Source organism: Zeus faber (assembly GCF_960531495.2).
Source record: "Zeus faber genome assembly, chromosome: 18".
NCBI lineage: Eukaryota > Metazoa > Chordata > Actinopteri > Zeiformes > Zeidae > Zeus > Zeus faber.
This window is the reverse complement of record NC_137210.1, coordinates 8,021,511-8,049,509: the sequence shown is the minus strand read 5'-3', so window position 1 is coordinate 8,049,509 and position 27,999 is coordinate 8,021,511. Positions and strand designations below refer to the sequence as shown.

The window sequence follows — 27,999 nt, the reverse complement described above, 5'->3', positions numbered from 1 at the left end:
TTAAATATTGCTGGTTTACAGAGACTTGAGTTGCACCGGGATGTAATTACTAAATCACGATCAAGGACTTACGAACCTAATTCCACACAGGATTTAGGAGTGTTTGGATTTGAAATCACTTTGATGACATTGATTACTTGTCAAGAAAAAAAAAATCAAGGCACAATTGTGATTTAGTGTATATAGTGCATCAATTTCTGATGACTGGTTTAGCACAGTTACAAGGAAAAATGTATCACAAAAATAGTGCTGGCCTTCATCTGTAATAGACATGAAGAGAAAAATAGAGATCAGTTAGAAAGAGTTAAGAGGTCAGTTACAAAGACAACATTCAGGAGCCTTTTTTTTTTAATTATAAAGCAACATTTAAGTGATATTTCAATCCTATATTCAGGCTTGTCATACAAGTCTGGCTTTCTCGTCAGACTCATTCATTCATTCAGAAACCAATCATTCCCCTCTAGTAATGCCATAGTAAAAGAATTAAGAGTCTAATATATTGTTTTAACTGAGACCGCTGTCATGCCGCCTTGAAGGTGATGAGGTAGTCTGGATACGACCCGGCGTCGCAGAACACCACGAAGATGGAGGGCTTCTGCAGGTTGTCGACGGCACAGTGGTGCAGGCCGGCGTGCAGGTCGTTGGGGTCCAGAGGCTCCGGCTCCATCATTTTGGGCAGCCCCAGGCACGCCTTCCCCACCAGGACCCGCGACTGGTAGACGTATTTCAACCCACCGGCGTCGGGCTTAGAATAGATGTCCTGGCAAGAGTACCACGACTTTCTGGCAAAGTAGGTTCCGTTCCCATAACAAGTGGCTGAGGAATCAGAAATTCAGAGACGTCAGTGGAAAAATTACTTTAACATTACGTTAAGGCTGATTCCCACTGAATCCCAAAATTCATAAATAAAAAATATGCGCAATTCACTTATATGAAAACAGATTTATTGATAGTGGTAGTGATCTTGATGTTAATAACGTCATTATTTTATATGCATGACTTATTTACTTAGTTCTAAGCCAGTTCCAATAAAACATTTTATTGACTGAAGCTTCGCGATTGAAAAATGTGACTGCATCCCAGACCCTTGAAATTCGGCACCGTAGCGTGTCGCGGCTTTTCGTGTGTGGAATCCGACTCGTCATAGGAATGAAGGGACTTATTCTTTGTTCTCGTCGTTTGTCGGATTTAATGTGAAGCAGGCTTTGGAGTGCGTTTGTGCGTGTTTTTACCGTTCACCCTACAGAAACTTCTGTTGAAGCCACAGATGTTGATTTTTTTGCAAACATCCCTGGTGGTGCCGTGGTAGAGGTTCATCTCATTCTTGTTGGTGGAATATTTCTTATCCAGCATCTCCCTTTTCACCGCATATCTCTGCCACTGGTCTTTATTCTGAACCCTCTGGATCTAAAACATATTACCACCGTTAGATTAGACTGAATAGCGGCTGCATAACACATGTTACACGACAATGACAGCACAGGTATATTATCAACTGTATATTTATAACCTGACTATTAATGTATTGGTGATTGACCAATTGGTGATGATAAAAAAAATGTATACTGTTCATTTTTGTGGTTGTGGATGTAAATGCACCGCAATGAAGCCGTTTCCTGTTTGGTTACCTTGACTATTGTAAACATTGGGAGGGTCGCATCATCTGGGTTTTTGGATGTTTTAATGAATTTAGTCTCAACCTCCTTGTACTCCCTTGAGGTTGGCAACAGGTTGATGATGTCTATATCCTTATTGTCCATTTTGGTCCATTTTGGAGGAAGCTGTATAATGGCTTAATAAAATACAAACATAGGAATGGAATTTATTTGCAACAAAAAAAACATGAAAATCCTTCACACAGCATATGAAAAGCCTTGAATTGGTTGCTATCAGTATGTACTGTATATGTGCGGTATTATGTAGTCCTACTTTATACAGTCAATTATATTGTTGAGGTGGGGAATCCCAGATTCTGAGAGTGAAAATCCATCATGTTTTTGCTGCTCCCAGCCGTTAATCATTCACGGAGCCAGTTGATGTCCAACATTAGTTGCAGCTCTGTGTTTCGCTGGGTAGGGAGGGACTTTTGCTCTCTGAACCCGGAAATACCAAATTCTAACTGATCGTACCTGCACCTACTTGTGTCACTTCCTGTTAGTGATGCAAGACTCGCAAACGATTCGTATGAATCAAATCTTTAAAGTGACATTCATTCATTTGCTTTGTTTGGGACTCGGTAACTGTGGCCAGGCACACAGGCTTTAATTGAGTCTTTGAGTCTATTCTTGATTCGCAAACAAAAAGAGCCCAACAAGCTAAAGTTCAACTCAGTGAATGTTTGAGTTAGAGGGAGTCCTCAACTCACAAACTGAGGATAATTACTGAGGAATAAATACACGTGGAACAAAGGCCAAGGCATTTGGCATAATTCACATTAAATGTGATTGATTTACACTTTGCCTCCCTCATAAGAGCCAACGACTCTTCTGACTCGCTCACTTGAGCGTCATGCCAACGGAATCAAACGAACCAAGAGTCTCAAAAAAGAGCCGAACCTTTCATCACTAATACCTGTATCGCGATCAGCCTTCAGGGCCCTCTGTACTCTTGTGGCTCTTCCTCTGCTGTCCTTCCTCTGCATGCTCCTCAGGTCCACGGTGTACGTCCTCCCCTTGTGGCTGTAAGTGACGCTCCGCTGCTTGCCGTGCCAGGCCCGCTCCAAATCCAAACTGAGGCTCTGGTCCATCTCCGCCCAGCCCTCGCCCTTGGCGGCCTCCCAACGCACCGTCTTCCGCAGCCTCTTCTCCTCCTTCTCCCGGCTCTCCCTCTCCTGAGCCCTCTGCAGAAAGTTCTGGATCTTGACGACCATGGCCAGGACGTCGTCCCTCTTTCCCGAGACGGTGGCCTTGTCCGGCGCCGACACGCGCACGCGCACCTGGTGCTTCTGGCTCAGAGCCACGACTACCTGCTTCTCCGGCTCCAGGAGCAGCGGCAGCTGGCTCGAGGTCAGATCTTCGCTGTGGCATTCGTCGCCCACGAGCTCGTCCATGATCTTCTTCACCCGGCCGACACTGTCCGCGGAACAGCCAGTCACCTCTGCCTCCACCGTCGGGAAGGGCACTCCCTGGCAGGCGCTGGCTAGGCACAGTGTCGGCTGTTGGCTGTGTGCGATCAGTTTTTTCATGGCAGGACTCAACATGAGGCCATGTTTTAAAATGTTTCCAGCTGCTGTTAGGGGAGTGCAACATTCAATATTGAAATCAATTAATGAAATCCTTATATATATTTATTACAAGGCTCTGTGGAATACTCAAATATGAATCAGCAGTCAGTTACTTCTGAATAATGGCTGCTGTCTGTTTATGATGACCATTGCCACAGGCGGTCATTTTCCGTCGAATCGCTCTGCCTACATGCTCTTGCCAACACTAGTTAATAGCGAAATGTTGTGACGTGACATAGAAACTATAATAACAGAGCTTAAGAGAGGAATGTGGACATGTGTTTGCATGACGTGATATCTTTTGTAGAAAAGTAGATTACTAACAGAGCAGTGTGGCCCGAGGTTTAGTCCTTGCGCTTACCAGCCGGCTTTGGCATCACCATTTTGACCTTCTTCAAGACGTCCACAAAGTCCTTCACCATGTTGACTTGGAAAACCACAATGTGAACGATTTTGAGCGACGGCGTTTTCGTTGTTTTCACGAGATCTTCAACAGCGCGAATCATTGCATGTGCGACCTGCGTTGCTCCCAGATTTCCAGCCCCTGTCAAAGAAGAATCAATTTGTAACCTGAGGAGCACACAATCTTAACCATTTAAAGACATGTGTTCAAATTGTATTTACTCAGTTTATTTCAAATATATATTTCGATATTACACACTTTCAATCTAGTGAAAAATGTTTTTAGAGTTTAAATGACAGCCCTGAACACATTTTTAAAGAATGTTTAAAAGTGGTCTGTTATATACAGTGTGTATATACATATATATATATATATATATATATATATATATATATATATATATATATATATATATATATATATATATATGTGTGTATTATCCAATGTACATCCAATAAAAACTATTTATAACCAATATTTAGCTGGGTGTCTAGAGCACAGCCTGTTTTAATTTGATTTGTCAAATATGTAAAAGCTACAGTAATAATTGAAACGAGAAGCTTGGATATTTCAATTTTAAAAGGACAACGTGAAAACACAAGCATTCTCATTTTGTGCTCTTCAATTATCGAATTATGGGTTTGTTTCATTTTTTGAAATCAGAACATAAAAGTCGCTTTCCTTTTATAAGTAACATATTATTGTAACTACCTGTGCCGAGCGCAGGGAAAGCGACAGACTGAATTTTGTGGTCCTCGCACATCTTCAGAACTTTGAACATGGAGCTGGTGATGTTTTTCTCCATGGTCTGGCCGACCATGTGGACGATGTGTTTAGTTGCCAGGTTGCCAGGTTTGGTGATGACAACGCCATCATTGGGTTGAGTCCCTTAAGGTCGGAAAAGAAGTACATTTGCACATCCCGATAACAGAGTTTCCTGACAAGAGAGCTCTTTTAAAACAGATGCTACAGTTAATGTAAAATACATTTGGACTTGATAATGGTTTGCTTTGACAGAAGCAATCCACTATTTTATATTGTGTCGTGTAGGCTTAAAAAAAATGAACACTGACCAACATGTCACCATTATGAGTAAAATGATTTATAGCCTGCGGAGCTGGATGCTTCCTCACCCATAATGGGCCGACTTGCTTTGCTTCCTGCTTTCTTGCTGGGTTACTGCACTCCCTCCACCTCTCCTGCATCCACATGCAGGAGAGGTTTCAAGCTCATTAAATCCTATAATTCTAGCCGACTAACTTTGCCTATAATGCCGTCCACCTTGCCTGGAGTGATGAGCAGTAGAGCCCAGATGCCGAATTGAAATGATGCATAATACATAAGGATAATTTACAAGTAAATCTAAGAGTTATCATTCAGAACTGTAGTTAACGCACTAGATATTGGGAATGAGAATGAGAATAAAATGTCCCTTGCTGGAAAGCTGCATATTGTCCCATATAAGCTGTGCTCTCATTCCTTCATAAAGGATCAACATTACATCGATGCATCTCCGCATCTCTCCACGACCCTTCTGTTCACGTTCGTCTTCTTCAGTTGACTCTTAAGTTGTGAAACCAGAAAAGATCTGACGATAATGAACCATTAATCTGAGCTATCATACCCAGCTTGTTGCACTCGTCAACCACTGTTTGTCCGGCGGCTTTCAGGATGGCCCCCGACACTCCTGTAAGGGGACGTTGCAGTTGTTTTCACTACTATCTTTTCTTGCATTCATTAACTGATTGGCTGCAGTGTTTCACTTCATATCTTCCTTTAGGGGGTTCCATCATGAGTACAGTTTTTCCAAAGGATTTATAATCACCAGCTTAGCAAAATAAGTAATCAATTTTTCATTTCAAAGTATTTTGATTATTTTATGGTTATAACACACAGAAGAATAAATCAATTATACAAATTGTTAATAATTGAAATCATATTTGAAATAAGAATAATTTAAATTGATTTGTGGTGCGTAGACTTTGTGGTGTGTAGAATGTTTTTGATCATGTGAGTTTTGGCCAAAACTTGCCTCTATATTATACATACAGTATATTATATATATTTTACCTGAGTTCAGATTAAGGCTGGTGTTGGTGCTACTGACGATAACGTCCGTTTTTTCCTTGGTTATGTCCCCGAAACCCAATTTGACTTTCACCGGCCCGATCATTGCTTCAGAAGCAGCTGCTGGAGGGATGAAGTTACATGCTCAAATAATGTTTTTTGTTTGTGAAGATAAATCCAAAGTTTGCATAAGCAAGTGGAATAACTACCGGCTTCATCTTCATCCTCTGAGCTGGAAGAGTTACTGCTGCTGTCGCATTCACCCTCCTCCTCCACCATCTCATCATCATCAGCATCATCCTCATCATCGTCGTCGTCGTTATCATCATCATCATCACCATCGTCGTCGTCGTTATCATCATCATCATCACCATCGTCGTCGTCGTTATCATCATCATTATCATCATCATTATCATCATCGTCATCGTCATCATCACTAAATACCTGGTTGGAGAGGGGGAAAGGGTTAAGCAAGGGTTAGGTCCCACTACTTTTCTGTTAACCGGCACGTTGTGTGCTCTTGCAGCCACGAGCACTCCCTGAAAGGAACCTACTTGTAATCCTACTTCCCGTCTCCACTCGGTCAACTTCCATTCGTTGAGGCCCAGTGTAAACAAGTGCATGATCATCTCGTGGTCCACCACCACGCAGATGAGCTTCAGGACGGTTGACGTGCGCTGTGATAAATGGTCTTTGATGCCCTGCAGTATGACCCTAACGCAATGGATGGCAGCCAGGCCACCGGCACCTGCAATGGGAAGTCGAGAGCCGGTAAAGATTTACACGACAAGACTTTGGTCTCACTCTAAAATAATTGGCCCCTTTTGCTGCTATAACAGTTTGCTCTGGGAAGGCGTTCTACTGGATGCTGCAACATTGCTAGATGGATTTGCTTCAATTAATTTACAAGGAGCTCGTGGTCTGTGTTCCAATCATCCCAAAGGTGCTTGATGCAGTGGAGGTGAGGGCTCTGCTCGGCCTTGAGGAACCATTTCTCCATAGAGCTCCTTTTGCGCTCAGGGGTATCGTCACGCCGAACCATAAAAAAGGCCTCCCCCAAGCTATTAGTGTCAGGTTTAGAAGCACAGAATCTCAAGATTATCTAGAATATATGGAGAAAATTCTATGCTGTAGCATTAAGATGTCCCCTTCACTTCAACTGAGGGGCCCGTGAAGAACATAAACTAGACCTAGTTATTCCTCTTCTGCCAAACCTTTCACAAGCAATGCTTTGGTCTCAGACCTTCATCAGGAAAATATTTACTTGATTAAAATCAATATTATGTGACATGTCATGGGTTCTCCATTTCCCCTACCAGTTCCAACTGCCGGGAACGACATTGTGGTGATCTTTCTCTTCTCACAGCGCTCCAACAATTTGCTCAAGCGGGCGGCGGTGTCTGCCACGTTGTGCCACCCGCTCATGTGGGGGATGAGGTCGGACGGCAGACCACCACCACTGGTCCACCACTGGTGACTCTTCAGAGGCCCTGTTAGTTTGTTTAGTTTATTCATAAACTGAAACCCAGCAATAAAAAACAGCAGCACAACAGTAGTAACAGTAGCAAGCGGTGTTTAAAATGGCCCCAGAGACCCCTGGGGGAGACGGAGACGAACAGTCGTAATGCTTTTACCTTAAAAGTTTTCAAAAGTTCAAAAGATTCAAAAGTTTCAAATGCACCCACCTTCTTCTCTGTTGACGTCACTATTGGTGGTGTTCACAATGCCTTGGACAGTTTTTTTCGTGATATCGCCTCTCTTTATTTCGATCAGTACGCCGTCAATTTTAACTACAGCAAGATAAGAATTGAAGGAAAGTAATAAAGAAAGGATGCATGAGTGAACTCTGTTAACTGAGTCAAAACTCTTTGATAATTGTTATACTCATACTTCATTCTTATAACCCACTTTGGATATGGGCCATCAAGCAATTGTTAATGAGCACCCTGTACCTTCGTAAGCAAAATAGCCAAGTTGCATAAACACCCAAACAAACAAAAAAAAACACCTTGGTGTGGGGGGAGACCAAAATGTTCGTTTATTGGTGCTTTCATCATCTAGATTAAAAAAAAGAAGATAATGTCAATAATGTCAAAAGCATATATACCCAAAAGGACCATTAAGAAAACAAAACAAACACTCTGATCAAATTAATCAATTAATACTGAATGTGATTTTACTTGTCGCTTTGCACCCCTGCACCGTGTGTTGAAATGCTTCTCCATGGAGTCATAAATCCGGTCCTCAAAGGCCACAATAAAGACCTTTTTAAGGCTGTAGGAGGTAGCACGTAATGTGTGGCTTTCCACTCCCTTTAGAATGGCCTTGACAGAGTCCACAGGGTCGATGCCACCTCTCCCTGTTGGAAAATAACGGTTGCATTCAAAATCACATTTATAGAAACTTTCAAATACACAAGTCGGTTCATGTTGGATTGTAAAAATTGTAGGGAGTTTGTTTTACCGGTTCCGATGGTAGGAAGAGCCACAGTGGCTGCCCTTTTAGTCTCACATAACTCAAGGACCTTCTTCACAGAGGCAGTGATATCAGCAGCTTTTTCAGGTCCAACCACCTGAGCTATGTGTTTACAGTTTAGGCTGCCGCCACTTGTCAGCACAACACTGCCAGGCCCCTGGGCTCCTAAGAAAACCCAATATGATGAATGAATGCGTTAGATTTACTGTATTGTGAAATGCAGAATTCGAATGGTTCCAGTTAGCCTTTAGAAGTATAGGCACATTAGAAATATGTTCTGTGTACCAAGTTTCGTGCACTCATCCACAACAAATTGTCCTGCTGCTTTCAGGATGGCACCAGACACCCCTGCAGAAAACAGCGTGAGTGGTTAAATCTGTGCAAACGAATATGTACAAACGATATACCTACGGTTTAGAATACAAGTCAATATGCATCTAAACAGTGTTTACAGCAGAGGCCTTTACCAGAGTTCAGCTTCAGATTCTGGCTGTTTGAGTTCACTATGATGTCTACTGACTCCTTAGTGATGTCTCCTTTCTTCAGGATTACAGAGACCCCTCCAATCACTTAGAATGAAAAAGAACAAGGTTGTGAGTACAACTAGCTCTCTCTCCTGGCCTCAATATTGTAACATTTAATTTCAGGTTAAGACAGCTTACCTTTTGTGTCTGGGTCTAGAGGAGGCATTGGGGATGGACCTGAAGCACCCAGTGAGGGGGGAATTAATGATGTCTTGCTGGTCTCCATTTTTGAACAATAACCCTGTTTGATAATAGAGTAAAGTGTGGCACTATGGTTAGAAAAGGTCCAATGGTTTACGAAAGTGCAAACACTCCATGCATTTCCAGACAAATCATGTCTGGAAATGTGTCTTTGTCTTTTCCAACTTACCAAAGCCTCAATAGCAGACTTGAATTCTGCTACTGTTTTCACATTGGAGTCCGTCACATAGATGCTTGTCAAGGCTCCCGAGCCCAACGCCATGAAGTTACGGATGCCCGTCATAATGGCCTCACAGCTTTCCTTTACAGGAAATCCAAATTTTCCACATCCTAGTGCTGGCATGTCCAAAGAGACACACTGGTTGTTGGCTGCCTTCGAAAGACTCTCTTGGACTGCTGTCACCAGCTGGCCTTTGTTTAGAGCTGAAGAGTTGTCCCAAACTGGGATTAATGCATAAATAATCTTTTTGGATTTGATGGTTCCTGGGTTAGTTACGACAACATCTCCAGCCACACAATCAAAGGCAAGGCTGGCCAATGGGCAAATTAAAGCATCCGAAGTCTGCTCAGGAATGACACCCTGACGGAGAGTTACTGTGACCTTCCCATCTACATCATAGCTGAATTGCTGACTATTGATTGGTGATGGTTGTGATAGCCTGAGTTCACAGTCAAATGATTTGGCCTTACTTATGAGAATCAATTCATTCTTCTCCAGGACCTTAGCCTCACCTGCATTGGCGTAGATGTACTTCTCTGTTTTTATAGTATTTTTATGGAGAGTCACTATATTTGTAGCTTGCGTTATTTTGTCACTTGGTGCTGTGATTTTCAGGCAAGGGGATCCTGGGGATTTGTCGGGTGCTACAGTGGCATCAAGAGCTTTGAGCTCAGGGTCCACCGAGAGCTTCATGCAAGTCTCAACAAACTCCACCTCTTGCACCGATTTCAGAGGGATATCTACCGTCACTGGCTTCTTGTCTTCCAGATATCTCTTAACCTTCACCAGGACATCTTCCACTGCAGCGGAGAAGCCACATACATTGATTGCTTCCTCTGATAGTGTGATCTGAACGCTCTGGCTATATTCAATATCTCCTTTGAGTTCAGCCAAAAAGCTCTCCAATTGTTTAACACAAGTCACCCGAGGATATTCTCCAGAAATTTGAATAACTTCATGCCTGATGACCTTCTCCAGTTCTTCTTGAGCTCTGTCGATGTCAGCCTTGGTAGCAATAAGTTGGCAGGACTCCTCACCACAGAGCAATGCAGCCATTATGTTGTTTTGCGTATAGTGATCGCTTTGGAAGTTCTTTAAGTCAATCACCTTTAAGAAATTTGTCAGATGATGGGATAAATCAAGTTCTCTGGAAATTACATTCTCTTGGGCTTCTTTGATTATCTCTTCTGCTTTTTCTACCCTTTTCCTCATGCCCTTCAGATGAACAGTGAAGCTATCATCATCTTTGCATAGCCCCACATCATCATTTATCAACTTGTCGGAGACAAGATTCCAGATGAGGCCTACCCTTTCCATGGAGTCAAGTTGGATTTTTGTCTCCGTTGTGTCTCTCTTGGTTTGGAGGTTATCACTGGCCTGTTTTACTAAGTTCTTAACCCTCTCTATAAGACCTTTTGCTTCGTCTTGCATCCCAACAATCACTATCTCAGAAGTTCCAATGGTAAAAGAGATGGAAGTGTTAGCCTTGTTGAGTTCAAGGCAACTACTCTCCACCGCCTGCCAGACCTCTGCCTCAGTTGGGATACGCTCCTCCGTGAGTCTTTTCAACTGGGCCTGAGCCTCTCTCAGAGCATTGCCTTCCCAGGAATTGCAGTGTCGAAGCATTCCCAGTGACTTCTTGTCAATGGACATACTCAGCTCCATCTGAGGGATTCCAGAATCCACGTTCAAGGAAACTGTTGCGTGGACCTTTTGGAGAGCAGATGTCAGCTCCTGCCTGTAGACCTCATTGCGACCGATAAACATGAGGCGTTCTCTACTGACTGGCATAGCTATATCGGTAGTGACTTTTGGCTGGAGGTGTGTTCGTCCGGTCAAAGCCTTCTGCAGGTCAGAGTAGAACAGGGCTGCGGTGAGCTTCTGTCTGAGGAGGGTGTGCTGGTGCTCCGCCACCCTGTGAGCAACTATGGTGATAAAGGGATGAATTAAGCTCATGACGACTCATTCACAATAAATAGAATATTTGCAGCAAAAGATATGCAGCAATAAATGCATGCATATTGTAATGTATATTGCTTTTACATTTCTTTAGACTAGTAATTCTACTTCTGCGTTTTGGTAAATTACATAATTAATTGATTTCACAAGTAAAATATCAAAGACTTACAAAGGCATTGGTTAATGTTTTTGGAAAATATAATTATAATAATATAGCGATACATTAAAATCATTTATCATTAAATGCTGCAATACATAGAAATAGACATCAATACGAACCCTGAAATGCATCATTGTGTTACAGGTATATTTTCAATTAAATCACAATAAATGAATTTGTCGTCGCGAAATATTAGGTGGGGCCAACGATGTACATTTATTAAGGAGCCAAAATAATGCAAGAGGAGAGAGACAGTGCCACAGTCACAGTGTGTATGATTAAAATATGCCTTTTACTGAAATATCTTAATCCAATTATTATATTGTGTGATGTAAAACAATGGGAAAAATAACTTTTGAAATAATCTCACCTTGTCTGTCTTCAAATGTTATCACGACGCTTTCGTTTCGGCTAACCCATTCAAGGGACTTAATCTCGCCCCCGTTGCTTGTTTTCTTGAAAAAGTAGGTGTTTAAGGCCTCTTCCGAGATCTCACTCATGTCTCCTTGGACCAAAACCGAAGCGGTCAGCTCTAAATGGCAGACGCCAATCTCCTTGTCCTCAAACCTCTTTTCGGAGATCTTCTTCATGAAGGGGGTTGCATCTGTGGCCACACACATTTGAAATAAAGGACTTAATAATGGACATAATAGCTTGCTTGAGATGCTTTTCTGACAGATGTCTGTCCGTGTCTCACACACACCAATGTCTTCCGTGAAGGTGACCACGATCCTGTCTCCGTCGTCCACAGCCTCCCAGGTGTGCGGGGCCCCGCGGCTGCAGCTTCCGATGTACACAGAGACGAAGCTGGAGAGACAGGCATCGTCAAAGCCGCTCAGGATGAAACGCCTGGGGTCCAGCTGGGCCTTCCCCTCCCCGCTGCTGTGGACCTCCACAGATATCCCGTGGTCATGGGGCTTTTTGGAGCAGATCTTCTCCATATCTAGGAGGGCCGAAAAACATGAATCTAATTTTATTAATCTCGGTTGTCAGAATGCTAGAGAACACTAACATGGAAGTGCATCTGTCCAATTGGTTGGGCAATTTCAAATCTGCAGATGCTTCAATTCTATTTCCCCTGCTACACCCCATGCATTAAAAACAAATCCATATCAATATATGTATTTCCATGTGTACAGTTACTGTCATCAAATTATGTTGTAAAATACATGTAATTACTCCTATATTGATTCTCATTTTGACTAAAAAACAAATCAGAAGGGAAACTGTGAGACCGTTTTCATTTCAGTCTTTGCCTATGTTCTTCTATAGCTACAATCAAAAGTAATGAAATGATACAAACATATTCTGACGACTACATGTACATGGAATGTCAAGAGGTGCAATTATTTAAGAGGTGGGTGATGTTGAAGGGAAATTACCTTCCAGGTCTTTGCATTATCATGCTCTGGTATCTGAGCAGAATCTGATACTAATAAGTCAATAATACCATGTTAAAGAACATGCAATTGTCACCCATGTGATTTTCCGTGGGTTGATGTTTCAGTGAAACAGTGTATCAGGTTTACCTGATTCATTGGACGCCCGGAGGAGCCAGGTATTTTTCCCATGTTTGCTGAGGACCGGTCCACAGGCAAACTGCTCAAAGTACATCTGCAGAAAGTCCCTCTTGAGCTCGCTTCTGACGCGCAGCACACGTGCGCATGCGCCGGAGTGTTCCTGGGCTGATTCTGAAAGTAATTCGTTCAAAGTTATTTGGGTCGTTTTCATTTCCATCGCACACATACATATTCTATTATTATTATTATTATTTTTAATATCCGTGAAAATGTCTCACCGGGTAGGGGGGTCACCGCTGGCTGCAAAATGAATGAACACTTGCTGATGAGTAAATTAACCATGTTTTTAACACCGAAAATAAAAGCATCCCCCACCCACACACCACACACCACACACACACACACACACACACAAAATCGCCATTAAAAATACAATTATATTTGAATGCACCTCTGCTTTCAAATCCTCTGCCAACTTCAGCCGCGGTTGAAACAATCCGAACGGTCCCTTGAGATCGACCTGGTGGTGTTTCTTGGCCAAAACTCTCTTCAAATCTAAACGGGGGGGAACGTGAAGTCGATCATATGTCGTGGCCGACGCGCGTTTCGCCAACACGGATCGCGACGGCACCGGTGTACCTGCGTCGTCGGTGTAGACCAGCAGAGCCCTCCTGCGGTCTGCGGGGTCCGCCCGCACCTGCAGCACCTCGCCCCCGGAGCGCCTCTTGTTCTGGAAGTACAGAGACAATCTGGATTCAATCCCGTGGTCCAGGTCGGCGGGCAGACCTTCTAAAACCAGGATCCTCTCTGCCATTTTGCGTCGTCCGCCTCGCACCCAGACATCCAGCTCCACCGGCGTTAAACGTCCATTTTAGGCACTAGCTCGAGTTCTTAACTTTCACTTTCAATTCCGATTTCCACTTGGACGCCAACAACAACAACGACAACCACTCTTTTTGCTGCTCACTTGAAAATAAAACTTCCAGGTAAGTTAACGGGGAGATACGTATTTATGAAAAGGGGATACTTGTTCTCTTTTTTGTAATGATAATTATTGTTTTTGTTATTATTATAATTATCGTCGTAACTGATATTTCCGTTTATATTGATATATGAGACGTTGCTTTCGATTCCTTCTAAACAGGTCGTCGGCGACATGGCGGATCACACGGTAAATGATATGATCTGTTTCGAAGTTTTTTCTTCCATTGTCCACGTCGATAATGCAATGATAATGTAATCATATGGTTCTTAGGTGGAGAATGGTCTTGACGAAGACAGTGAAATTGCGGAAGCCAAAAAACTGCTGAACGTCTGGAGGGTAGAGTATGAATTACTCTTTATATCTCTTTTCTAGAAATCTATTAAACTATACATAGGACTTTACTGTATACAGTATACGTATGTCATATATATTTTAATTATTATTATATTATATTGTTTATTTTCTTGTAATCTTGTATTATTTTACATTTTGATTTTGATTGTTTGCCCTTTTCTTAACTGTTTTTAGGGGTCCATTTGGTTGTTATTGTAAGAGGAAAATTTATCAGAATTTTGAAGCCTAAAACTGACCACATTTTTAGCGATTTTAAGGCTGATGAGCCAGTATGTCTGACGCCGAAATACGTCTAACCCGCTAAAAATATCTGGAACACATACTTCGACGTATGCTACGAACACGGTTGAAGTGTCGTATAAACCGCTATGTCACAAGGATCTCGTGGTTTAAATATAATCCAGATTGATCCACGTACGGAGCAGATATTAGTGAAAAACCGAACAACTTTGCCCAGAAATATTCAGTTGGTCTCTGTTAACTGACACGTCACTCGTATCGTTCTAAAATGAACCAGATGAGATTTACTGTCGCTTTGTGACGTCATCATATTATTAACTATAAATGTACAGATTCCGATTGAGAATGTCCACTTGGACCGTGTCCATTGGGTGGCCTGGAATCGGTCACTTTGTAGTCTTTAGACATTACCAAACGATCTATTTAAGTGTATATTTATACAGCTTCTTAACTGGTAGATGTCAGTAGATCTGTTCGATTGATATTTTAAATCCGTGGTCCACATTACTTTGCCGGATTAATGAAAAAAATAATAAAAACGAAACCTTAAAATGTCATCAGCACTACCCTTGAAAACATTGACCATTGTCCAACTCAGTGATGCCTCCAAGATCCAGCGAGGCGTTGGGAAAATAGAAGCTGTGCAGTGGTAATTACTCACAAATACCACAACGTTTTTCGTATTTCACGGAAATACATTCGTAATTTACTGAAAATGTAATCCAAGGAAACAGCTCAACATATATATCACGTGCCCGACACGGCACCAAACGGCCACCCGTCACTGAGAGCGCAGCTCTATTTCCACAGACAACACGGTGAGTTCTGATAATGAGAGGTTCTGGTTTACAGGCAAACATGGGCGGTTGTTTTAAAAAACAGGAGGGTTGTGCTGTGTAGACCGCACAGTGGTTGCTCCGCGAGACAAGCAACTAGGAGACGACAGACCAGGGGAAGTCCATGCCGCGTTTAAGTAAACTTGGTTTGAGAGAACCCTGGAAACTCTAAAACGCTCTAAACACAACTAAACTGGACCTTGTCTATTGCTGCCTGCAGCTATAATTATTATTATTATTATTATTATTATTATTACCCCTACTGTTAGGGGGTATGCTGAGTGAACCCAGGTGCAGAGAACAAGGCAGAGGCGAGGTGGCAAAAATAGAGGTTTACTCATAACAAGTACAAAAACTGGGCAAAAACAAATAAGAAGTCTCGGGAGCTTGGAACAAGAGCGTTGTCATGAGGTTAGACAAACTCAAGACTGAGCGCCCGAGGACACAAACGACAGGGTCTAAATAGGGACGACCAAACGAGACACAGGTGAAACATATAACCTAATGAGGCAGGGTAATCAGGAACGGAAATAGGTGAAGCAGAGCAACCTTGAAAAGGCAGTACTGGCGGCATCTAGTGGCTGATGCTGGTAGGACCCGGGCGAACCCTGACAGGACCCCCCCGTCTAGGAACGGCTCCCGACGTTCCTCCAGGGAGTGTCGGGTGGCGACGGCGGAAATCCTGGATCAGAGAGGGGTCCAGGATATCCCGGGCCGGAACCCAGGAGCGCTCCTCCGGCCCGTAACCCTCCCAGTCCACCAGGTATTGCAGGGCCCCGCGGACCCGGCGGACCGTGTAGGCGGGCTGACCGTCGATGATGCGAGGCGCCGGAGGAGGCCTTGTGGTGGGCGCCAAGGTGCTGGTGACCACCGGTCGGAGCCGCGACACGTGGAAGGTGGGGTTTATCCTCATGGACCTGGGGAGCAGAAGACGGTATGCGGCAGGATTGACCCGCCGCACGATCTTGAAGGGCCCAACATACCATGGCACGAGCTTGCGTGATTCCACCCGTAATGGAAGGTCCCTGGTGGACAGCCAGACCCTCTGGCCCGGACGGAGCATAGGCGCTGGTCTGCGCCGTCGGTTGGCCTGGATCTGCTGCTGCCGGGATGTCCTCAGCAGGGCCTGACGAGCCCTCTGCCAGGTCCGTCGGCACCGCTGGACGAACCGCTGGGCTGACGGCACTCCCACCTCCGCCTCCTGCTCCTGAAACAGAGGAGGTACGTACCCAAACTGGCACTCAAAACGGGGACATGCCAGTGGAAGAGCAGCGCAGAGTGTTGTGAGCGTATTCCGCCCACACTAGATGGTCGCTCCAGGAGGCAGGGTTGGAGGACACGAGGCACCTCAGTGTTGTCTCCAGGTCCTGGTTGACCCGCTCCGTCTGGCCATTGGATTGCGGGTGGAAACCGGAGGACAGGCTGACGGAGGCGCCGAGGAGCTGGTGGAATGTTTTCCAGAACCGGGATGCAAACTGCGGACCGCGGTCTGCCACCACGTCCAGGGGCAGGCCGAACACCCTGAAAACGTGCTGCACCATGAGCTCAGCAGTCTCCAGAGCTGAGGGGAGCTTGGGCAGAGGAATAAAACGGCAAGCCTTGGAGAACCGGTCTACAACAACAAAGATGACAGTGTGGCCCCGAGACGGTGGAAGGCCGGTGATGAAGTCCACTGAGAGGTGTGACCAGGGCCGACTGGGGATGGGAAGGGGATGCAGCAGCCCCATGGGACGTGACCGGGGGTTCTTGTTCTGGGTGGCGATGGTGCAGGCAGCGACGAAGGACCGGACGTCCTGCTCCATGGTAGGCCACTAGAAACGCCTGCGGAGGAACTCGAGGGTCCTGGAGATCCCCGGGTGGCCAGTGAGGCGGGATGAATGCCCCCATTGCAGGACTTGTGATCGGACAGCCTTCGGGACAAACAGGTGACCCGGGGGCCCGTTGCCGGGATCCGCCTCCCTCCTTTGGGCCTGCCGGACCTGCGTCTCGATTCCCCAGCGGACCGGAGCCAAGATGCAGGAGCTCTGGAGAATGGGCTCGGGGAGTTCAACCAGCTCAGGAGGGTCAAACTGTCTGGAGAGAGCGTCGGGCTTGAAGTTCTTGGACCCGGGACGATACGACAGGATGAAGTTGAACCGATTGAAGAACAAGGCCCATCGGGCTTGACGGGAGTTGAGGCGTTTGGCCTCCTGAATGTATGTCAGGTTCTTGTGGTCGGTCCAGACGACAAATGGGTGTTGGGCCCCCTCCAGCCAGTGCCGCCACTCCTCCAACGCCAGTTTGACTGCCAGTAGCTCCCGGTTCCCTATGTCATAGTTCCGTTCCGCTGGGGTGAGGCGACGGGAGAAGAAAGCACATGGATGGAGCTTCCTGAGTGAGTCCTTTGGGACAAAACGGCCCCCACTCCCACATCGGAAGCATCCACCTCGACCACGAAGGGTAGGGTAGGCTCTGGTGTGGCCAGGACAGGGGCAGCGGTGAACCGCATCTTGAGAGCCCTGAACGCCCCCTCAGCCTCCGCAGGCCAGGCGAAGCGGGCTGTGGATGTCCTAGTGAGGGCGGTGAGGGGAGCTGCCACCGTGCTAAAACCCCGAATGAATCGCCTGTAAAAATTGGCAAACCCGAGGAAGCACTGCACCTGTTTGACCGAGGTGGGTGGTGGCCAGTCCCGGACGGCCTCGGTCTTGGCAGGATCCATCTGGACGTGACCCTCGGTGATGACGAACCCCAGGAACTGAACGGTGGTGGCATGGAACTCACTCTTCTCCAGCTTCACATAGAGGCCATTGGCGAGCAGGCGGTGAAGGACCTGTCTCACATGCTGTATGTGTTCGGGAAGGGTCCTGGAGAAGATGAGGATGTCATCGATGTAGATGAACACGGAGCGGTTGAGAAACTCATGGAGGACGTCGTTTACAAAGGCCTGGAAGACAGCGGGAGCATTGGCCAATCCAAAAGGCATGACCAGGTATTCATAATGGCCGGTAGGTGTGTTGAAGGCGGTCTTCCACTCATCCCCCTCGCGGACGCGGACGAGATTGTATGCGTTTCGAAGATCGAGTTTGGTGAAGATGGTGGCGCCTTGCAGTTGCTCGAAAGATGTGGACATGAGAGGAAGGGGGTAGCAATTCTTGACCGTGATCTTGTTCAGACCACGGTAATCAATGCAGGGACGCAGGCCGCCATCCTTCTTACCCACGAAGAAAAACCCTGCGCCCGCCGGGGAGGTAGAAGGGCGGATGAACCCTGAGGTGAGCGCCCCCCGGATGTACTCCTCCATGGCTGTAGTCTCAGGGGCAGAGAGAGAGAAGAGACGTCCTCGAGGAGGGCAGGTGCCAGGCAGAAGGTCGATGGCGCAGTCATAGGACCGATGGGGAGGAAGCGTGGTGGCCCGTCTCTTGCTGAAGACCTCCCTCAGATCGGCATACTCGTGGGGCACTCGTGAAAACTCGGGATGGATGGGACCTTGAATACGGACTGGAGCCAGGACACGGACAGGAACTCCGGAGTGGGCAGGGGCTTGGGAAGGGGCCCGAGCTTGGACACGGACTGGAGACTCGAGAGGGTGAGAAGACGGACTAGAACGAAGACAGGTGGTGTGGCAGGCAGGGCCCCATTCGGTGAGACGCCCGGAGGCCCAGTCCAGATGTGGGTTGTGACGGGCTAGCCATGGGTAGCCCAGGACCAGTGGAAACTCAGGAGAGTGGATGAGGTGGAGCTGGATTACCTCTGAATGTTTTCCCTCCAGTGACAGCCAAAGGGGGGCGGTGAGATGGCACACGCTACCGGACCCCAGTGGTCTTCCATCCAGGGCTGTCACCGTGAGAGGATGCTCTAGAGGTGCCAGAGGGAGCTTTAGGGCCTTTGCTAGCCCTACATCCAGGAAGCTTCCTGCAGCGCCGGAATCCACCATAGCTTGGAGGGAGTGATGTTGATCTCCCCAGGCGAGGGAGGCAGCCAGCAGGACCCTGGTCGCCTCGAGCTCGGGAGAGAAGGTTGGTCTCGTCGCAGTTCTCCCTACCCTGGACGAGAGTTGGCTTTTCCCGAGAGCTCAGGGCAGGAAGAACGGAAATGCCCCGGGATCCCACAGTACAAGCAGCAGCGCTCTCTCATCCGCCGGTCACGTTCGGACCGAGAGAGCCGTGTGCTGCCTACTTGCATCGGCTCCTCCCTTGATGCTGGAGGCGAGCTCGGGATAGCCAGGAGATGCTCGGGAGGCCTCGTCCCCAGAGCCGCTCTGCGCGCTGGTATTGGTGAAGCGGGGAAAACGCGTTCCCCTTGTCTCTCCCGGAGGCGGTTGTCCACCCGAATCGCTGCATCGATGAGCGTGTCCAGGTCCTCCTGCGCCTCCCGGGATGCCAGCTCGTCCTTGACCCCCTCATTGAGGCCCTCCTGGAAGGCCGCGATGAGTGCCTCGCTGTTCCATCCAGACGCCACGGCGAGGGTGCGGAATGCGATGGCGTAGTCCGCCACGCTCTGTCCCCCCTGGCGGAGCCGGAGTAGCCGTGTCGACGCCTCCCTCCCACATACTGAGTGGTCGAACACTCGGCGCATCTCCCCGGCAAAAGCCTGGTAGCTGGAGCAGGCCGGGGTTTGCCGATTCCAAATGGCTGTGGCCCAGGAGAGTGCTTTGCCGGTGAGTAGCGTGACCACGTATGCCACCTGTGAGCGCTGGGTGGGGAACTGTGACGGCTGGAGCTCGAAAGCCAGGGAGCATTGTGTCAGAAAGCCACGACAGCCCCCTGGGTTACCGTCGTACCTCTCTGGCGCCGGCAGTCGTGGTTCGCGGTGCTCTGGAGGACGCGGGTCCATGGGAGGCAGGGCTGGCGCAGGGGCCATAGGTGGAGCCTGTGCCTGGCTCTGCTGGATGGCCTGGGCGAGCGACTGCAGGTTGTCCAGGACTTGTTGGAGAACCCGCTCGTGTCGGCCAATCGCAGCCCCTTGGTTCGTCAAGGCCACCCGCAGGCTCTCCACCTCTGGAGGCTGGCTCTCTGCTGGGTCCATGTTGTGGCTCAGTCTTGCTGTTAGGGGGTATGCTGAGTGAACCCAGGTGCAGAGAACAAGGCAGAGGCGAGGTGGCAAAAATAGAGGTTTACTCAAAACAAGTACAAAAACTGGGCAAAAACAAATAAGAAGTCTCGGAAGCTTGGAACAAGAGCGTTGTCATGAGGTTAGACAAACTCAAGACTGAGCGCCCGAGGACACAAACGACAGGGTCTAAATAGGGACGACCAAACGAGACACAGGTGAAACATATAACCTAATGAGGCAGGGTAATCAGGAACGGAAATAGGTGAAGCAGAGCAACCTTGAAAAGGCAGTACTGGCGGCATCTAGTGGCTGATGCTGGTAGGACCCGGGCGAACCCTGACACCTACCCGCTGGACCCACAGACATGGTTGGAGTCTCGTTAGAACTTGGACGTCACAGACATCTCGTGGTTCAAGTTTGAACCATACAATCCACATTCCGAGCGGGAATTAGTGAAAAAACGAAAGCATTTACTGGAAGTAGCTGAACGTTTCCTGCTTTGCCGACACGCCAAGGTTCTAAAACTTCCTTTCAGGTGCTGGAGAGAGATGAGTTTGTTGAGTAGGACGCTTTATGATGTCATCATCCAATTCGTTATTACTCGTTATTCTATTCGTCGTCTTACCTGCTCGACGTCGACTGAGCTTTTTGTTTGATATTTTATCTCTTATTCTGTTTGTAAATAAAGGTATTGTGATTGCCGTGTCCCTCCTTACTTTGCGAGGTTAGAGGAAGTCGTGACATAGAAAATGTAGGAGTCCATGATGCGTTTCATGGACTCAGAACGCATCAGAAAAGTAGGACCCGGAAAACTATAAATAATCCTGGAAAATCTTCACTGCGTCATTACATCATTACGTCACTCTATCATTGTTGCACCACACGGCATCAAACGGTCACATTTCTGTCACTACATCATCATTGCCCAACACGGCACCAAATGGTCACCTCTCCATCACTGAGAGTGCAGCTCTATTTCCACAGACAGCACGGTGAGTGATAACAATGAGAAGCTCTGGTTCACAGGCAAACATAGAAGGTTTATTTTAAAGATATTACATCTACACGGGCCTCTCTCTTTTACAAAACTTGTGACAAGAACAGCCAATCGTACAGCAGAGAAACAACCATGTGACAAGAACAGCCAATTGTACAGCAGGAGCGCCGGTGCTTCCTCTGCACTCTCCCTGGCCAGAGAGCACGGAGTGCAGCGGGAATGAGGATGTGGAGGAACCTCGGAAAACTGTAATACGTACCTAACACGACTAAACTGGACTCTGTGTATTGCTGCCTGCAGCTATAATAATAATAATAATAATAATAATAATAATAATAATTATTATTATTATTATTATTATTATACTGTATGTCAGAACTTCCCCCAATCACAAGGCCTTCCAAAAACTTCACTTAGATCTTTAATTATTTTATTCCATTTGAAAACAAACTACTGTGAATCCCGTCATTTCTAAGGCTAAGGTGGAGAAGGCTGACGATGAGAAATCCAGGCTCATTTTAGAAAAACTCAATGAAGATGGAGTCAAGAAGAAGGCGTCAGACGACCTGTATGATGTTATGCAACAGCAAGAGCAGTGCCAGAAGGAGTTTACCAAGATCATGCAAGGGATAAAGGTAGAAAACCCTGCTTTCAGCCTCATCTGCACATACATAACTAACTAGACCTATATGAGCACATATTCAAATGCTTTTAAAAAGCCTAAATATGGCGATGTTCCATTCGATATAATATCAATGAAGATGCATTTTCTTTTGAAAATGTTATGGCTTTTTTCCCTCTAAATAACGCTGTTGTTAACGTATTGCGGATTAAACAATATCACCCACGTAGGGTGAAATCTCCATCCTACAGAAGGATAACGAGGACTTGAAGGCCAGGCTGAAGAGGTGCAAAGATGAGTTACAACTTAAGAGACTCGAGTTTGCCAAACTCAGGCAGAAACACAAGGTAGATAGCGGCTGACGCCGCAGCTCTTTCATATAATCACACAGTTCACGGCGTTTACTGAGACCAAATCGCTTTTCAGGTTTGCGTCCAAATTCCAGACACAAAGATGAAGTTTACCGGAGAGAGCAAAGAGGAGGGCGAGAGTGACGGACAGTATATCAAAGGAGTGTTCACCATCACTCAGAGGCCGACGCAGCTCCTCCGCGGAGGACAGGCGCTCATCACCTTCGAGGAGGAGAAAGGTGAACTGTCAGGCAGACAACGGGATGCCTAAAGTTAGGGTTAGTTCTTGTGCTAGTTTAGAGACTTTCAGACTCAAAGTCTGTATATGTTTCTTTACATATACATATTGAAGGATTTTGACTTGATTGGTGCATTGCAGATCATTACAATTTTATCTATAATTGTTTTTATTTCATAATTACATCACATGGTATGGATGCTGTGATATTTACATTTTAATTTACACAGATTTTCATTTGTCACATTTTGTCATTCAAGGGCAAACTGTGCAAAACAAAGTAGGAGGGGATATTCATTAATTAATTAAAATCTGAAAAATATTATGTATAATATAATCTTTATAATAAGATTATACATATCTTGAATATTGACTAAATATAGAGTATACAAGAAGCAAAAAATGTAAGTAAAAAGAGTTAAAAGCAACAAATGAAAATCCATAATTAAAAAACATATATTTAACTACAGCACACAGTAGAGTATGTTCCTAATCAAAATGGCCAGCACTGACTCCCAGTTATGTACAGTTAACAAGTCATCATGAAGTTATATGATTTTGCCATATGATTATCAGGTCATTCAGAATAGGCAGGCGTTATTTTTGAGGGTCCGAGCGTTTGATACTAGGGGGTCGTTTGATACTAGTTGGACACTATCCTTGGGTACCATTGCATCCAGTGTGTTCAAACTCCTTCAGGGTCGACAAACGAAAAGCAGTGGCACACACAATCGGATAAGAGAATTACATTTGCATGATTTAAAATGCAAAACTCATTCAAAGTTCTTTGACCTGAAGCCAAGATGGTAGCAACAGACAGGGCTCAAGTTCCTTTGGATGACTCAGGTGCTGAAGGTTATACCCTGCTGCCTTTATTGGAAAGTCCCTGAGTGCGATCCTTTATCGTGTTCAGCTGGTTATTTATGGCTGCCAGACAAAGAGCAGAAAGGAGTGTACGTCACTGCGCGCACACATAACAAGGAAATGGGAGGTGTTGTCCCCTCTTAGAACCTGATTGCATTACTCAAACATATTGAAGGATTTTGTCTGTAAATGTGTTACAAAGGCCCGTTCGTGTGACAAAGACACATGTATGTGAACGAAATATGTGCGATAATTAGGTGGCCTACATATTTTATATCTAGATTTATACACCTCTACCATTGAGAAGCCTATTTCCGAGTCAGTTACTCAATCAACCTTAGCTTATCTCTCATTTGGCCTCTTCCATTTCAATGTTTCTGTCTCTTTGACCGTCCCTCCAGTCGCTTTGCAGATCCTGAGCATGCCAAAATGCTCCGTGCCTTGTGGGACAACCAAGTTGAACTTGAAACCCAAAAGAATGACAATGACCCCCTCCGTGAAGTTTGAGGTACACTTTGTGTCTTCCCTAACCCTAACCCTAAGCAGTGTATTTTATCAAAGGTATGTTTTGCCTTTGTGGGAACAATGCCAAACGAATAGCTTGCCCTTCCATGGCTGAACGCTGCAGGTCCTCCTGGACATCTCCAAGAAACGCCTCATGTTCTCCGGCGCTCAGTCGGCCATGCCCAAGGAGAAAACTAGGGACTGTCTGGAGATGAGCTTCTCCAGGCCCAGCAGAGGAGGTGGAGAGGTTGAGGAGGTGGAGTACGACAAGAACACCGGCATCGGTCATGTCACCTTCCTCAACACAGGAGGTACAACTTTTAGCCTCGATTTATGTGTGTGTGTGGGTGTGTGTGTGTGTGTGTGTGTGTGTGTGTGTGTCTATGTAGTGCTGATTAATCTGGCTCAAAGCTAATTATACAATATTCAATAGAAGACCATTTCAATATTTGTTTTTCATTAATCGCCTAATAGTGTGTCCAATATCACTCAATGACTTACTCACCCACTGTAGATATTTCAATATCTATGTATTTATCTGTTTCGAATGTTCTGCTTGCCTGTTTATTACAGATGTATGTAAATATTGTTCTCAAACTTTGCTTACCTTTTTTTAAACATTTTATTTTTTCTTTGCAAATTTCTGCTGTTTTGGTCTGTACGTACCGAAAGTCACTAAAAACCAGAGTCAAGTTCCTTGCATGTGCAAGCGTACTTCGCCAATTAAGCCCGATTCTGATTCTAATAGGTTGAGCCAACTTAACATTTACATGTAATACAAATTAAATCTTAATTGTGAACCAGCAGCCAGACTACAATTCAATCAAACCTACATATCATTGGAATTCGATACAATAACAAAGAACTCAACTTCATTTCACATGTTGGAACCTAACCCAGTGGATGTCAAATCTGGCGTAAGAGGAAGTAGCCATCCAATACTGAAAGAAAGAATAGAAACAGAGATTGTTTTACATGTTTAAAATAAGCGTAACATAATGCCTCTGGTTTCATCCAGTGGCAGAGAGCCTGGCCCTCAGCGGGACGTACCGCGTCGATCTGGACGGGGAAGTGAACGTGAGGGTCGCACCCGTTTACAACTACAAGATGCGGAAGTTTCAGGTAAAAAAAAAAAAGAGATAGAAACAAAATAAAAACGCTGAGATCATCACTCTCTTGCTCTGATTTGAAGTATCAGCTGAAACAGAGAACCATCCGATCCTTTACTTTAGACCATTTGTTTGGGGTCAGTAGGGCGAAAGAACTGACATTTCATATGTTTCGTGTAAGAAAGTGTAAGGAGTGTAGTTGCTTGCTGAAGTGAAGTTGCTTTTCTCAAATATCTGACATGTTTGATATGGTTTTTGGTGTTATATTTGGGATATTCCGCGACACTGATATCATATTACCTACTGGTATCGGATGTCTGATCTGAGTTTATTTAGTATTTAACCTGACAAATTATTGATGTCTCAATTTCAAGGGAGACCGGGCCACTCGAGTGGCCTTAGAAGATCAGAAGTAGATAAAAGTTGCAGACGAACAATAATTTTTAAATAAACAAAAACACAGAATAAAAAAAAAAATCTTTTAAGCGAAACAAATTTATTTCTCAAAGGAGCCATTTTTTAAGCTGTTTGAGCGATTCCTTAGCTGGATATAGTCATGTTGTCCTGAATACTTCTTTACAAAGCTCCGATTGTCAGGAGCAGGAATAGTCATTTTGAAAAGGTAAAATTAAAGAAAACTTTAATTTGGGGGGGTGTAGGTAAGAGAGTGACTAAGAGAGTGTACCCGTCAGGCACGTTGCTTTCGTTCAACAAGGAAATTGAGAAAAATATAATTCATCTAAAATAAAAGCACAATGTTTTTATTTGCTTTTATTTATAGTAGAGGAACGGTGACGCTCAACCGCTCCCTCTGCAATGTCTCCATAACACATGGAGAGGGAGACAGGGGCTTAAATTGCATCGCGATCGCTCCCTCAGAGGACACACAGAGGACACAAAACGTACTTGCGTTTTTGATCAACGATGTCATATCATTTTAACAAAACCGTTTTCATTAATTCATTACTTTTCATATCCTTTTCACATGTTACATGTTAAGAAATAACTGACAGTTTGTATGAACCAGACGTTATCAGTAATGAAAACTTTTACAACCCAGCTTTTTTATGTGATTGGCTAAACAAGCGACCATAATGTGACATTGACGAGTGGCGCTGCCACAAATAAAGTGAAGTATTTACTTAGGCAACATATAATGAGACCAGGATAAAAAGAAATTGAAGAAGTTGAAGCCACTTTGGTGTGACAAATTTACCAAACTGCCCGAGCGGTCTGTCTACTCTATCCACTGCTTTACCCAAGACCTTCTGCGGCGCTGCCAAGAGAACCGTGCTCCTGGGAAGCATCGATGACATGGAGGCCATTGAGGACGAGGAGGACGTCCAGGACCATCTGGAGATCTACTTCCAGAAGCCCAGCAACAACGGCGGCGAGATCGAGAACATCAAGTACATCTCGCCTGACAAGAAACTCCACGTCTTCTTCAATGAGTTGACGGCTAAGACAGCGGCCGAATAATGAATTCCTTATGTGAAATGTGGGTTTGTGAAGTCCTTTGAGACTGTATTGTGATTAAGGGATATACAAATACACTTGACTTGACTTGAGCAGCTCAACTCTTCTCTCTCTCACTATACCACCCCCATCCCACCAGACTCCACTGAATATACTGGGCTGTATGACACTGGTCCAGGGGGTTGCTGGGTTAAGCCAGATCGCTGGGGTTGGTATTATGGTCCACGTAAGTTGTGTTCTACAAATCCATATATCATAGGTTGCTTCAATGGAACACAAATAGATGCCGGCCTTCAATTGTTTCAAAGTGTTTAGAGTCGAATTACAGAGGGAACACATTGAAGGATGTATACAAAGGCATGAAAATTCCCTGTCCCTGGAAGTTGGACACGCTTATTTTAGGCATGTCAGCACAACATGCCATTAGAACGCCAGCTGATTGCCAGGGCAGTCAGACAGGTTCACCTACAAGGATGTAAGGAGCTAAGATACAGGCCAGATTTTTTTCATTGCTTAAAATGGATATAATTTAATAACTTTACACTTTACTTTACCTCATACTATGTTTTCATATATATAAAAAAAACACACACACACACACACACACACAATCTGTACTCACTGCTTGCAGCCTCCAGATGGCGATGAAACACCAACAGTCCAAACCAGGACACGAATCGTCCCATCTGTTAGGGACGCAAATTGTGATTGACGTAAGATAACCTTGTACTTCCCATTTAGAAGTCCTCCAACTATTAACGTGTGTATCATATGATAATAAACATTCTCTAAACAACACATCAAGGTTATTGATGGTGCTCGTCCTGTGCAGTTTATATCGCCACCGAAGTAAATCTTAGAATGACCTTTACAGGCTCATTTCCTAATTGAAAAGCCCGAACGGTGCACTGCTCCTGTCCAGTCACTGCCGTGCAACCCTGTATGAGTCAGTCGGGCCATTCATGATATTTATGGATTTGTCTCAACTCGACCCTTCGCCACAAATTAAAACGTGACATAAATGAGTATTTATTACAAGCAGGGACGGGTATTATAATTCAAAATATCCTCCTCTCTCGCCCTGGGATTGAAAGCACTCCACTTCAGTGCTAAATTGTTTTGCAGAGCAAGCTTGGTGTTTACTCAGATGAATAGATATTCAATCCCCCCGTCTCTTGGGAAATGTTGCACTTACCTTGCTGAAGTGGTTGAAACACAAAGGTTTAAAATTAGAAGAAAAATATAAAGGTGATTGATAGAGTTATAGTCGCATAGTATTTAGGCAAGAATTATTTTTGAGCAAGATCTATGAAGCATTATTACACGGTAGGCTTGGGAGATCGTGCAAACTTCGCATAGAACGTAATGTGATGTGACAAATGTGGTCTCTCCATCACTGAAGTGCAGGATTTATTATTTACAGGCAAAGCATTTACACAAAAACATCCCGTTTTTTACTGGATCACACCCCATCGCAAGGAAGCAGAAGCACACGAGAGGGGGAACGTCACAGTGCGTTGTTTTACAGGCAGTGCACACAATGCCCACCCTTCAACGCAATGAACATCAGAAACGATCAAAAAGTAAATCCAAAACAGCTCTGAGAGGGAGAGAGTTCTATCCTTCCCTCCTCTCCTTCTC

The 27,999-nt window shown here is 45.2% G+C and overlaps 2 protein-coding genes across 2 annotated transcripts; one reads left to right on the top strand and one right to left on the bottom strand.

Moving 5' to 3' along the window:
• Window positions 1–15: 15 nt before the first annotated feature.
• Window positions 16–13,576, bottom strand: parp14rs3 (poly(ADP-ribose) polymerase family member 14-related sequence 3). The gene is made up of 25 exons (XM_080019530.1): window positions 13,392–13,576; window positions 13,204–13,307; window positions 13,031–13,052; window positions 12,762–12,923; window positions 11,936–12,175; window positions 11,603–11,836; window positions 9,063–11,038; window positions 8,831–8,933; window positions 8,636–8,737; window positions 8,454–8,516; window positions 8,157–8,333; window positions 7,874–8,052; window positions 7,702–7,750; window positions 7,379–7,483; window positions 7,010–7,183; window positions 6,248–6,441; window positions 5,903–6,137; window positions 5,697–5,813; window positions 5,251–5,313; window positions 4,338–4,514; window positions 3,585–3,767; window positions 2,572–3,228; window positions 1,629–1,792; window positions 1,233–1,407; window positions 16–816 (listed from the first exon to the last, which is right to left on the bottom strand). Exons 1-25 carry the CDS (start codon window positions 13,564–13,566, stop codon window positions 521–523), a joined length of 6,126 nt encoding a protein of 2,041 aa, XP_079875656.1. The 5' UTR covers window positions 13,567–13,576; the 3' UTR covers window positions 16–520.
• Window positions 13,577–13,608: 32 nt separating this feature from the next.
• On the top strand, window positions 13,609–27,156 carry nmi (N-myc (and STAT) interactor). Its single transcript, XM_080019015.1, has 10 exons — window positions 13,609–13,738; window positions 13,897–13,923; window positions 14,008–14,073; window positions 21,672–21,830; window positions 22,048–22,164; window positions 22,244–22,406; window positions 23,671–23,777; window positions 23,898–24,084; window positions 24,792–24,895; window positions 26,146–27,156. Exons 2-10 carry the CDS (start codon window positions 13,909–13,911, stop codon window positions 26,359–26,361), a joined length of 1,134 nt encoding a protein of 377 aa, XP_079875141.1. The 5' UTR covers window positions 13,609–13,738; window positions 13,897–13,908; the 3' UTR covers window positions 26,362–27,156.
• The last annotated feature ends 843 nt before the right edge of the window (window positions 27,157–27,999 follow it).